Below are 13,928 nucleotides of genomic sequence, written 5' to 3' on the forward strand. Positions count from 1 at the left end.
GAAAAAATATTAAAAGTTAGTTAGTGGAAAAAGGGTGACCATGGAGAGAACAAAAAAAAGGCCATTGTGAACCAGAGTAAATTAAGAACAACAGGTCTATATTACTCTTCAATTGAAGAATGGAGACATTTTTCTCTTGAAGCTCCATTTAGACAAGCAGAAGAGATCCACCTGACCATCACAGCAGAGGAATATACGAGGAATACGATTCATTGGTGAGTAATAATGACCAACCGTGTTACATCTACAGATTGAGAACTCTTGCCGATTACGATTATTGAAGACAGGAACCTTAAAATTCAGCCTTGCCAACAGATTAGGACTGCTCACGGAACCGTTCACAAGACCATAGAGGAATAAACAAGAAAGTACCTTCCGTCTGGATGCCAAAGTCTCAAAGCCGAACATGCTGCGCAACACACCAGTTGGAAACCCCAAAGGACAAGGACGATTCTGTTTTCTACAAAATAACAATCTCAAAAATTTATTCTGAACAATTTCAATCTCATGTATCAGACCCACCTGATGGGGATCCCAAACCACCGCGCAATATTCAAGCAAGCTCCGAACAAGGCTAGGAAAGAGAGCCATCAAGCCTTCAACATCTCTAAACCCAGCCGTAGATCTCATGATGAAACCCAGCATCCTATTAGCCCTACCAACCAAAGAATGGACATGGGGAGCAAAACTCAGAGAAGAATCAAACAATACACCCAGATCCTTGAAACTATCGACTCTAGAGAGTTGAAAGCCGTTAATTCTATAATTGAAAATAGGATAATTCAGCTTACGAGTGAAGACCATAAATTTACATTTGCCAACATTGAGATCGAGGCCGTTATCAGTGCACCACCCCGAGACAAAATCCAGGTCACTTTGCAGCAGAACAGAGTCATTATGGCAATCAATCCTCCTGTAGATCTTCAAGTCATCAGCAAACATCAAACAATTGGATTGCAACAGGCAGCCAGGTAGGTCATTAATAAACATTAAGAACAACAAAGGACCCAAATTACTACCCTGAGGCACACCAGAGGAACTGACATAAGTGCTAGATTTCAAATTCAAGACAGAAACATAATTAAGACGATCACTCAGGTAGTCAGAAAAGAAACTAACAAGCTGAGGCACCAAACCAAAACTAGATAATTTGCAAACAAGCCGCTTATGACTGATTCTATCAAAAGCCTTGGAAAAGTCAGTGTATACTACATCCACTCTACCCCCAACATCAAGCGCCTCTGAAACATCAGCTGTGAACTCAAGCAAGTTAGTTGTGGTTGAGCGACCCCTCAGGAAACCATGCTGACTATTAGATAAAAAGGGACCAATATGACAAATCACACAATCATAAAGCACTCTCTCAAATACCTTAGCAAAAGGTGACAATTGAGTTATTGGGCGGAAGTTGGATATGTCATTCCTTCTTCCAGACTTAAATATGGGAATAACCTTACCAATTTTCCATCTGGTGGGGAACACTGAAGACCTCAAGGACAGATCAAAGATGAACTTCATGGGAGGGCCCAGTATTTCAGCACAACCCTTTACAATAAATGGAGGAACATTGTCAGGGCCACAGCCAGAACTAGGTCTCAGATTACCTATTGCTGCCAATATTGTACTCAGGTCAATAGAACCAATTGAAAGGGAAGGGATATTAATTCCAGGATTGATGTTGCCATCGTCGACATCAGCCAAGTGTGTGTCATCAGAAAAAACTGAAGAAAAATATTGAGCGAAGCCATCCGGCAAATCATGCAAACCAAAAACCTGGTCACCCAATGCATACCTTCATGAGTAGAGCCATTAGTTCTCCTTGAGTTGACAAAACCCCAAAAGCTCTTGACATCACTTTTGATACCCGACTCCACCCTGGATATATAGTTACTATATTGCCGAGCAATCAACTGCTTGACCCGAGTTCTCAAGCTTTTAAATTGTTCCAAGTGGTATAAAGAGAAACTCTTCTTTTTAGCACACCTATCCTTCCTTTTCATTAATCCTATTATTTCAGCATTAAACCATGGTGGATATTTAGTGCCTCCCGGCCTGACCCTCCTCTTTGGCACACAATTATCAAAGCACTCATAGATGAAGTTGTAAAATATATCAACAGCTTCATCCACACCAGAAGAATTATAAATAAGTTCCCAATGACAATCTCTCAACTGAGTATAAAGCATGAGATAGTCCGCCCTCCTGAAGTCATACAGTTCAATACAATTCGAACGGGAATTAGGAAATGTGGACAACATCTGAACTGTAATGACAAGCGATGGATGGTGAGCATCCTCTGGAACCAGGAAATAATCACAACGCTCGACATTAATTTCAATGCTGGAAAAGACCAAGTCCAAGATACGATTATTACAATTGAGAACTGTATTACAGAGAGCCAGCTCATAAAAGTTAACGAAAGAGGCCAATCTTCTGGCAGAAGGAGAGCCCAGCTCCAAACAATACCTATCATTGGTAATTTCAGGTAAGTTAAAATCCCCCAAAAAGATCAACTTATCACCAATAGCTGCATAACAAGATTCCAGGTGACTCAAATAGGTATCGAAGTACTGAAAGCTAGAAGAGCAAGGAATGTAAACAGCGATTACTGTATGGCTAACACCCTCAAAGTTGATATTGACACCAAGACTCTCGTACGGATCAAGAGTTAAACAGGGACATAGATTAGAGCGAACCCTACGATTAACAGCAATCAGGACCCCACCGCCCATACCTTGTGGCCTATCTCTCCGATAAATAATATAGGAGTCGGTGAACAACTCACTGTCCATGATTCCATTACACAACCACGTCTCAGTGATAACAATAACATCATAATCAGAAGCCAAGAGTGAAGTCAGAAATGAGTGTGTCTTTGTCCTCAAACCTCTAACATTTTGATAGTATATTGATAAATATTTATGCTGCTCATTCACTCTCTCCATGACAGTAACAATTTTTAATAAATAGAAGAAAAACAAATAGATGGTAATAGATGGTAATAGTACTATTAAAATTGAAAGTACAAATTAAAATAGAATAAAAACAGTTAAGATATGGAATAAGATGAACGGATAAACCCATTCCGCACTCATCACCGATAATTGAGTAAACAAAACTAAACTAAATCTAGACATAACAACCAAAAATGAAATCCAAAATAAACATAGAAGGAATGGATAAGAAAAAAACAAAATAAAGCAAGGGTTTGCTGACCCAAAATTAAATAACTTGATAGATAGAAACTCTGTGATAACTAAGTACCCCAAACCATGTACACTCTCTCATACTCCTTTCCTCGCTCACTCACACACACACACACACCACACACACACACACACCACACACACACACACACACACCACACACACACACACACACACCACACACACACACACAACACACACACACACACACACCACACACACACACACACACACAACACACACACACACACACAACACACACACACACACACAACACACACACACACACACACACACACACACACACCACACACACACACACACACCACACACACACACACACACACACACACACCACACACACACACACACAAACTCACAACCAGACATAGCTAGCGCTCAATAGAAAAATATTTAAATCATGCAGAATTCAACAAAATAAAAAAGACAAAAATTTCAGTATTTAATTATTCATTGTTAATGCAGAAGATGAAGGAAGAGGCAATAGTAATAAACAAAATTGTAAAGCGAGAAACGAGAGAAAACTTATAGGAGTCAAAACAAGCCAGTCAAGATAACACTGAATGAAATGATAGAGATAGTGATTGTACGCAATTACGAGTTCAGCTATTCAACAAGTGCATAATAGTGGTGTTAATTCATTCCATGCACGAAACAAACTAATTTATAGAAATCGTTCACCTGCAACTGCATATTCACTCTCATTAGCATGGAAGAAAATTAATGAAGAGATCCACTAAATATGCACATAATATGAATAACGAGATATACAAAAACTGCTGAACAATAAGAATAATCATTCAAAATAATTCACTCAATGCACGAAATCAAACCGATTGTTAAAACCATTCACCCTCAACTGCATGTCCACTCGCACAAGCATAGAAAAAAAATTAATGAGGGGATCCACTAAATATGTGCATAAACTAGGCTAAATTATATAAGATATATGAAAACTGATAAATAATGAGAACTTTCATTCAAAATAATTCATTAATGCATGAAATCAAACTGACTGATAAACCATTCACCTGCAGCAGAATATTAACTCTCATAAGCAAAGAAATAATATAAAAAAGGGAGCCAATAAAAATGAAACAAGATAAATACTATTATGAGATATTTAAAACAAATAAATAATAATAAGAACATTCATTCCATGCATGACATCAAACAGATTGTTAGAGCCATTCACCTGCAGTTGCATATTCACTTTCATAACCAAAGAAAGAATATTAATTATTAATAGAGACAGCCCATAAATATGCATGCACACAATATAAAACAAGAAATAAATAAAAACTGATAAACAATAACAAGAATACTCAATCAAAATAGTTCACTCAAAGTACGAGATCAAACTGATTGTTCATTTTACAGTTTATTCAATTAGAATAACCAATTATTGCGAAGTGTCAGCAAATCGAGAAAAGGGCAGCAAATCGTCGTCCGATTGAATCACAGATACAGGTCCACCGTCCACAACTCTTGCCTTGATTCTTCCAGCTCGATCCACCCACAGGTATTTGATTTTAGCGGCTTTCACCAGCTGTCTGGCCTTCCCGAACAGGACTCTACGCTTTGCCGTTAACGATGCGTTGATGAATATGTGATTGGATCCAGTCAGACCAATATCACGTGTAGTTAGAACTCCCTTATCCTTCTTTAACTGAATGAAGTCCTCCGCATCCTCCCTCCTCGTGAACTTTACTATTATCCCAGGTGTAGCTTGATTGTTACGCTTTTTCAGTCGATGACAACAGCTGACTGCCTCGTAGCCCTTTTTAAATTTAATTGCTTTCCCTACATCCTGGAATAGCTTTTGCAAATTTTCATTTTCTCGCCTCGGGAACACCGTGTATTTCGATACATTCTCTACGCGAATATTGTTCCAAATCATCAAATTCACTACTGAGTTTAATCACTTTAAGCTTCAATTCTACATTTTCGGAACGGAGACACTTGATAGACTACAACGCCACTAACACTTGAATGTCACCAACATCACAAGATAACCAACAATATACAAACATTCATCGATGTTTTCTATAGCTTTCACCTGTAAATTATTCAATGCTTCAAAAAGCGGGTTACAATATTTTTTATGTAGGCTATTTCTTAATAGAGCCAACTAATTTTAGAACATTTAAATTACTAACCCCTGACGAGTTTTGCTATACTACCAGGCAATATTGTTTTATTCATTCAATATTATCCAATGCTATTGGATGGCAAAATGCAATTCTATCAAACTGAACGCTGAAAAACATTCAGTTATTTACTATAGTGTGAAAACTAGAAAAATGTGCTATTTCCTATTCAATTATTTATGAATGTCTAAATAGCTCTAAACCAAATGTGTATTGCAGGGAACACCGAAACAACAGCACACATCGTCGCTATCTGAATCAAGTGTCAGGTCCAATTCGACTAAATCTTCATCATCGACATCGTCTCGAAGCAAGGACACCACCATCAAGACACCCGGCCACGCACGCACGCCCAGGATCACTCAAGGTGGCACTCAGGTAAATTACATACTTTAGTTACAATCAATTTTTTTGTATTTTACAATATTGAATTACTTCTTGATGTCTGAATTGTAAATAAAAATCGGTCATCCTGCTACCCATGGTTACTAATCTTGTGTTCTCTGATTTATAGAAATATTTTTTTTGGAAATGAATCCATCATTGTTTTTATAGAAGCTCTACAATTATTTCACAAAGAAATAATGAATCAAAATTTGTTCTATTGAATCTATTGTTGAATCAAAATTGAATTGAAACAATAGAACTCATTTTTCAATTGATTTTATATTATATAACACGTTGAAGAAGCAAGAAAACTGCTATTCCAACCTGAGTGAATATTATTTATAAAAAAATCGTCTCTTGGGACCCTGATGATGCGATTGCATACTAAAATTTAAATATTAATCTAAAGGAAAATGTTCAAGTATAGTTTGAATAAAATGACTTGGAATTAAAGCCGATCAAATATGATTGCGTGAAATTTTGACTTTCTCATGCAAGCCCATACTTATGTGACACCATTGCTGGAGAGAAAATGCCTACTATATACAGAATGTCCCACGAATGGTGTAACATGTAACATCCGAATACCATAGATTCTACTTGAAATTCGCAACAAAAATGTCAAGTAAAATTTTTTTACATCGACCTTAGTTTTCGAGATTTATATAGATTTTTTGATATTTAAAAAAACGTCAATATCTATAAAACTATCAATCAATATATAATATTTAAGGATATGGTTGGAAAGAGGAAGAAATTTCCAATAATATTCATATAGTTTGTTCCTTTGTTTGACATTTTTGAACTTTTTATGAGCGTTCAAACTGTTTGTAATGTGACTTTGAACTTGACAAATATACCTTTTTCAACTTTTGAGCGCTCATGACAAGTTCAAAAACGTCAAACAAAGAAAAAAAATATAATTCTCATTGGATTTTTTTTCCTCTTTCCAACCATATCCTTAGAATTATTAGATTTTGACTGATAGTTTTTTAGTTAACGTTTTTCAAAAATATCGAAAGATCAATATATCTCGATAACTAAGGTCAGTTATTTTATGATTTTATTTCAGCCAGCAAATACATATATAGTCCAGTCAATATAGACATAATAAAGGGGTGTGCTTGCAATTTATATTGTAGTTCTGATCTTTTAATATATTATTTGGGTACATAAGAGAAGTTCAGAACCAATTTCTTCATGCAAAATTTCCTTGTGCTAGATACAGGATGGCCCAAAAACCTCGGAATATAGAAATTGGCCATTTTTTGTGTATTGGAATATGGGCTTTAGTACACTCAACAATAAATGTTCCACTTTTCGACCGAATGTGACTTTTGATGCATGATTTTGGACCGCCTTGACGAGCCGAGAAGAATGAAGTGTAGTACGGTGAAATCTGAGCATTGTGTCAGAAGTTATAAGTGTTTGAAATTTTGATCCTTGAGGTGTCCTTAAGCGCGCCTCTCCACTAGGAAATACTGAAATGAAGTGCATCTAACGGGTGATTCTCATAGAACATAATCTCATGAACTTATGTCATTGTGCGAAATATCAATGTGAAGACTATGTAGTTGGTGATGATGGTTGAAGCTGAAAATTAGGTGTTTTTCACAATACAAGGAGCATTGTTGTCAGGTGTACCTGGAAATCTTTATGAGATAGAGCGCTCTACCTGATCTCAGATTGTAGAGCAGAAAAATACGCCCAGAGGGATTTTGAATTACACATCTATGACAGAATCCAAGGTCAGGGCAGTGGACTGTGAATGATAGTTGGTATTAATACCTACAAATAAATCTTTGAATTCTGTGCATAAAAATACTGATAGCTTGAAGTGTGGTAAGTACGTCAATAAAAGACTAAATGAATCATCAAGATAAGATTTAATAACAATAAAATAATAATAGGCAGATGGCCACATACAAAAACAATTGTAAGTAGGTTGAGTCAAATATCTTGGGATAATTACAACATGATAAAACGTTAGAGAAATACAAAATTTAAATGAAATTAGGTCAATGACATTAATGACCATTGAAGCCTGACAATAAACGAAAAGGTAATATTAATGATACCTGAAATGAATATAAATTGAGTGCTATAATGAAAGTTATTGCTGTAAGGTTCAATCCTAATGATTAAAAAATGACAATAAGCTGTAAATAATGCTCAACAAGTAAAATACATAAAAATATATGCGGCATAGGCCTTCAGTGATTTGAATGTCAAGATAGACATCAATCGAACGATAATTAGGCGTCAATGGCCTTAGAAAATCACTTAAGAGCTAAGGGTAGCTGTCAAATCCAATGAAATAGTTGCAACTATTGAATACAATTATATAGGCGTCAGTGGCCTTAGTGAATCACTTGTAAAGCCAAGGGTAGCTGTTAAATACAATGAATTAATAGGCGTCGGTGGCCTCAATGAATTGAGTGTCAAGATAGACATCAATTAGAACGATTAATAGGCGACAGTGGCCTCAGAAAATCACTTGTAAAGCCAAGGGTAGCTGTCAAATTCAATGAATTAATAGGCGTCGGTGGCCTTAGTGAATTGAATGTCAAGATAGACATTGATAAAACAAATTAATAGGTGTCAGTGGCCTCAGTGAATTGAATGTCAAGATAGACATTAATAACAATAAGTAGGCGTCAGTGGCCTCAGAATTGAATGTCAAGATAGACATTAATAAAACAATTATGATACATACGTAAATGAAAATTGAATAGAACGATTTACATAACCTGAATATAATTTTGAAGAGGAGATGCAGCCAGGCAGACAGGCAATGACTCCGCAATACCCACAGGAACAGGACATCAGCAAGCGATGATGTGATCTGGCCATGCGATGACAAGAATGGAAACGTCTACCACAGCAGGCGAATCCCCCAGTGGAAATGTAGGCAGGAGCAAGTAGAATTCCAAACGAATAATCCGATCTTCAAGTTGTGGAATTTTTAGATTGATTTCCAAACGGTAGAGATGATGAACTTGAAAGTTTGAGTTTCACGAGGTGAAGCCAATTGTAGAAGAATGGCAATTGAAGCCTACACGAGGTTGTAATTTTTGACAAAGTTTATCAGAGTAATATGCGAAGCAGTCGATGAATAATTTAATCACAATTGAAGAATAGAATAAATGAATTAATTTGTAGAATAATTCACACTTTAAAAACGTTTTGTAGATCAAATAAATAGCGATGAACGCTCACACGAGGTTGCAATTTTTGACAAAGTTTATCAGAGTAATATACGAAGCAATCGATGAATAATTGAATCACAATTGAAGAATAGAACAAACGAATTAATTCGAAGAATAATTCACCTTTAAAAACGTTTCGTAGGTCCGATGAAAATGGATAAAAGGTTTAGACCAAAAGCGTAAATGCGCTCTTGACTAAGAACCATTTCAAAAGACACGGAAACCGCTAATGCTGTTCAGAAAAAGGAAGATGCCGGATGTGTTTGAAACGTAGGTAAAACGTTTACAGACGTTTGGTGAAAAAGTAACAAATATCTAGAAAGTAAGATGCCTAAAGACAAATTAAATTCCAAAAAATCGAATAGCACAAATATTAAAATTGCAACGGCAAATAATGACATGACGAATAATAAAGGAAACCAACTTGATTGGGGCAGTAACGTGAACCTTGACTGTGACGTCACTGGTCAGCGCAGACAGACAAAATGACGACATGATGTCTACGTAGTAGCGGAACGAGTAACAAGTGGAACCGTTCCAATAAATGCTTTGTCAGATTTTACAATCTAAATGGTAACAATCGGAAGATATTGTAGTTCAAAAACTAAAATTTATCAAAATTGATTTTTTTCTTCAAATTTCACTCATTTTTGAAAATTCATAACTCAGTACTCATTGGAGATAGAGAGTTCCGAATGATCTCATTTTATTGAGAATTTCATAATCTAGAAAAAAGGCGAGAGCAAATTTTTCTGTCCGATTACGAGATTTGGCAGAAATAGCTGAAAACTGGAAAATGAGCCGAAAATACGAGGTTTTTGGGCCACTCTGTATCTAGCACAAGGAAATTTTGCATGAAGAAATTGGTTCTGGACTTCTCTTATGTACCCAAATAATATATTGAAAAATCAGAACTACAATATAAATTGCATGCACCAATGTATATAGTGACTGGACTAATATAGTACACTTGGTCATGTCAGTATAATAAGGTTAATAGAATTACAACGAAAATAATAATATATGAAGATACATGCTATGCAACAGCATAGCAATATAAATTGCAACTACAATATAAATTGCATGCACCAATGTATATAGTGACTGGACTAATATAGTACACTTGGTCATGTCAGTATAATAAGGTTAATAGAATTACAACGAAAATAATAATATATGAAGATACATGCTATGCAACAGCAGGCATCAAGGCTCTTTGGTGTTTCAATAAAAGTTACGCAACAATAAGAATAAATAATTATAAAAAAAATCACTTATATAGGCTACTTTTGTTGAAATTAATAAAAACAATATAAAAAATACTAGTGCCCTTTATTAAAAACCTTAAAATATGTTAACGACTAGTTTCGACCATAGGTCATTTTCAAGTTGAAAAATGTTTAACTAGGCGTTAAAATATTTCAAGGTTTTTAATGAAGGGCACTACAAGTTTTTTTATTGTTTTTATTAATAATTACTCAACTTTAATTCTATGAATTTAAATATATACTAACAATAAATCCTGGGAACAAATTAAAACTATAAAAACCAGGGGCGAGGCATGACTTTTTGGCTCAGTCATCTCCAGGAACAATTCAGTTGAAAGTTTGAATGAAAGCTGCACCCCCCTCCCCTACTTAAAAGATACTGTAATGTTTTATTTTTGGACGATTATTTATCGAGCAAGATGACATCTAGTATAAGATAAGCTTACTATTCAAAATCCTAGAGTTAAAAAGTCTAGAGCTTGGCTTAATCTCAAGCACGGAAACTGGCCCTCAATAATTAAAAAAATTGAAATGAAATTCTTTATTGTTTCATACAACAAGTACATCATCAAAAATGACAGGGAGAGAAAAAATATGGTAACCTTGTGCTATTCCTCTGATTAAGTTACACATAGTCCGAAATAGGTTTAGTCTTGCAGTTGTTCTCTTCACTAATATTTCAGTTCTTAAGCCAAAGTAGATTTTTAAATTAAGATGCTTCAAAACCAAAAATAGAAGAAATAATAATAATAATTATCAATAACAAATTTCAAGCAAAATAATTATCGTACGGTTTGCAACACTGACGCGGAACAGTGGAATCACAGAAAATAGCGATGTCTTTGACCGTTTACTCTACCATCATTTACGGGGAGAGGGAGAGTGATGATGCAGAAGAGTGGTGGTAACCAATGCTAAATAGCATTACTGGAATCGCATATTTTTGAGAATCATATTGAACGGATGGAACTGATGATGCAGTAGCGTACTTTATTCAAACTTGGCGCGCTCGCAAAGAAACGTTTCTCTTTTGGTTTCTTCACCTTTTTTTGTATTTATTTTAAATATTTTCAATTGTATAATATACACATTACATATCAATTTCTGTCCAGTCATCGGCGAATCCAGAGATGACCGGACGCCTCGCCTCTGATAAAAACTATTATCACAGTCAATTACAAATCATATAGTGCTAATGTTAGACTCTTCAGACTCCCTAATGAAATAGGTTGATATAATACAATTTTACTGCTCATTTTTTTCAAATTTCATGTAGAATCTATGGTCTTCGATTGTTACACCTTTCGTGGGACACCTGTATACTATGAATTCTACAATGCAGCAGGTTGTTTGAATAGTTACATGTTGTATTACCATACATTTCTATTCGGATTGTTTTTATTCGTGTATGCCTTCTACAGGTGAGTGCTAGCGTGAATGGTGCCAAGCTGTCGCAGCCGCAGCCGCAGCAGTCACAACAGAAGTCGTCCAGTGTGGACCAGCTGCACTCGCATCTGCTGCTCTACTGCGGCGTCTATGACTCACTGCGCACACTCTATGCGCTGCAGACCCTGCGCAACATACTCACCACCAATGCGCGCGCATTCCTCTGCGCTGCCGCCACCACTGGTCTGCCGGCGAGGTGAGTCCACACCACACCACACCACACCACATTGGCCCTTCAAGCTTCTTTCAACGTTCAAGTTGAATGGGCGACTTCATGTCAAGTTTACTCGAATTCAAGTTTTCATAACCTCAAAAGTATATAATTATGAAATAAAAAATTTAATTAATCTCAACTTCTCACATTTCATATTTTTCTGTAAAGTATAATGTAGGCCCATTCTTGGTGAAAAGTATACTTTTCTTTGAAAGTTAAAAATCCAATTAATCTCAAACTTCTCAATTTTCTTGCATCATACGAGTAATTTTCTATTTAGTTGTTTTCATACATTCTACATCGACTGGCAACTGTTTTTATCTCATTTTCCTATTTGTAGGTTGGATTCAACCTACAAGATTCAAGTTGAATCCAAAAATCAAACATGTCAACATCTATTTGAATCAAAACTTGAAATCTTCTGTTCTTGTGAATTTGACTTCATGTTTGCTAAATAAATTATTTATTTTACACAAAACTTGAATTCAAGGAAACTTGACTAATGTTAATAGCTATTTAGAAATAATAACGCACTGAATAAAATACTTTTTTCCTGAAATAGAAATAGAAGTAGGTGCAAACTCCGCGATGTTTATCAATAAAATTATGTAGTCTATATAGAATAGAAAAATAGTCCACGTCGATGTATTAATTTAATTGTCAAATTAAAATCCTGACAGATTAATTGCAATTAGCGTCTGTAAAGTTACTTTTCGTCAGTTACTGAGAAGTAAGCAAGCAATTCCTTCCTATGTTTCAGTCTTCATTTTCCCATTTCAATTCGCATATATTACTTTCCTTTTCCATATACCACTTTGCCCTCTCTACATTCTACTAGGCCCTGTTGCATGATAAAATACAAGCTAATTCTAATGCAAGCCTATTCTAATAACCATCTGACTAGTCCAGTGAACGAAGGTTTATAGAGGAAAAGTTTTGGAAGACAATCTTTGATCCCACATCCACAGCTCTGTTTAGGGTAGCAAACATAGGGAGGTAAACATATAAAAAGTCTCCACTCCTGTACGAAGGGGGTGGGGGTGAGTTATCCGTGCACGTTTTCTCCAATGTTTTGCTCTTTTTGGCCTTATAACTTTTGAGCTATAGATGAAAAAAATGCATGCTGATAATGAACTTAGAGAATTGAATTCTCCTCAATTATTGTACCATTGTATTATTTTAATATTTTACCCATTCCCTACGACCGTTGCAGCAGTTTTATTGTTGAGTGTGAATTATTGATTTCTGCGACAATCGATGATGAATTGACAAAGAAATTAGGAGGGAATTTTAGGAACCTAATTTTTGACTTTGTAGCCTTTCTGGAACTAGTAAGAAGGTGAAAATATAGAAAGTTCTCATCCCCACCCCTAGTGCTAAAGGAATGGTGGAGGGTGGTTTAAAAGTTGCATTTTTCCATACTTTGTTTACACGCCTACATCTTGGCAACAATGCGTTTCAGCGATATGATCAATCATACAAAAATGAAACTTGATAAATTTCCTAAAAGTTTTGTCCAGTAGTTTTGATATCTTTAATAGTTTTCGCGATATCTGCTCTTGAAAGTGTGAAATCTTTGGAAACACAGGTTTTCATTCATCTTTTTTTTATTCCAGGGCTTATAACTCTACTAAAATGCATAAAAAATGAGTTGGGTTGAAGAGCATGAATGTTATTGCCGCTTTAGTGTCAGGGGTGAAATCTCTTATTTTGCGACAAATGTCTTTTACTTGACGGGTTAGAATTGACACTTCTGATATGTTTACCTCCTAACTAGCCCTTATAGAGCTGCAGATTAAAACATTGTGTTCTAGACGTTCCCTTCAAATTGCTCTGTCAAATGATATTTTGTTGCTAAATTGAAGATTTATTCGTTGGCATTCGTAGTTAACAGAAAAGTTATGAAGTAATTTTAAATACCGTACTTGTTAACTTAGAAATAAATTGTGCTAGAAAAATCTATATTTCTGTTGAACCAAATACTTTATGAGGTAGCAAAAGGTTACTTTGAGAATAATTTTGAACTC

At 35.6% G+C, this 13,928-nt stretch overlaps 1 protein-coding gene across 1 annotated transcript in view; it reads left to right on the forward strand.

Moving 5' to 3' along the window:
* The window catches only part of LOC111064249 (protein dopey-1 homolog), a 126,653-nt gene that overhangs the window by 54,499 nt on the left and 58,226 nt on the right, over positions 1-13,928 (forward strand). The window contains exons 20-21 of the mRNA XM_039420047.1: positions 5,597-5,755; positions 11,663-11,883. Of these exons, the coding sequence (XP_039275981.1) occupies positions 5,597-5,755; positions 11,663-11,883 (380 nt within the window). The remainder of the gene's footprint in view (positions 1-5,596; positions 5,756-11,662; positions 11,884-13,928) is intronic.

This window comes from Nilaparvata lugens, chromosome 2 (assembly GCF_014356525.2).
Source record: "Nilaparvata lugens isolate BPH chromosome 2, ASM1435652v1, whole genome shotgun sequence".
NCBI lineage: Eukaryota > Metazoa > Arthropoda > Insecta > Hemiptera > Delphacidae > Nilaparvata > Nilaparvata lugens.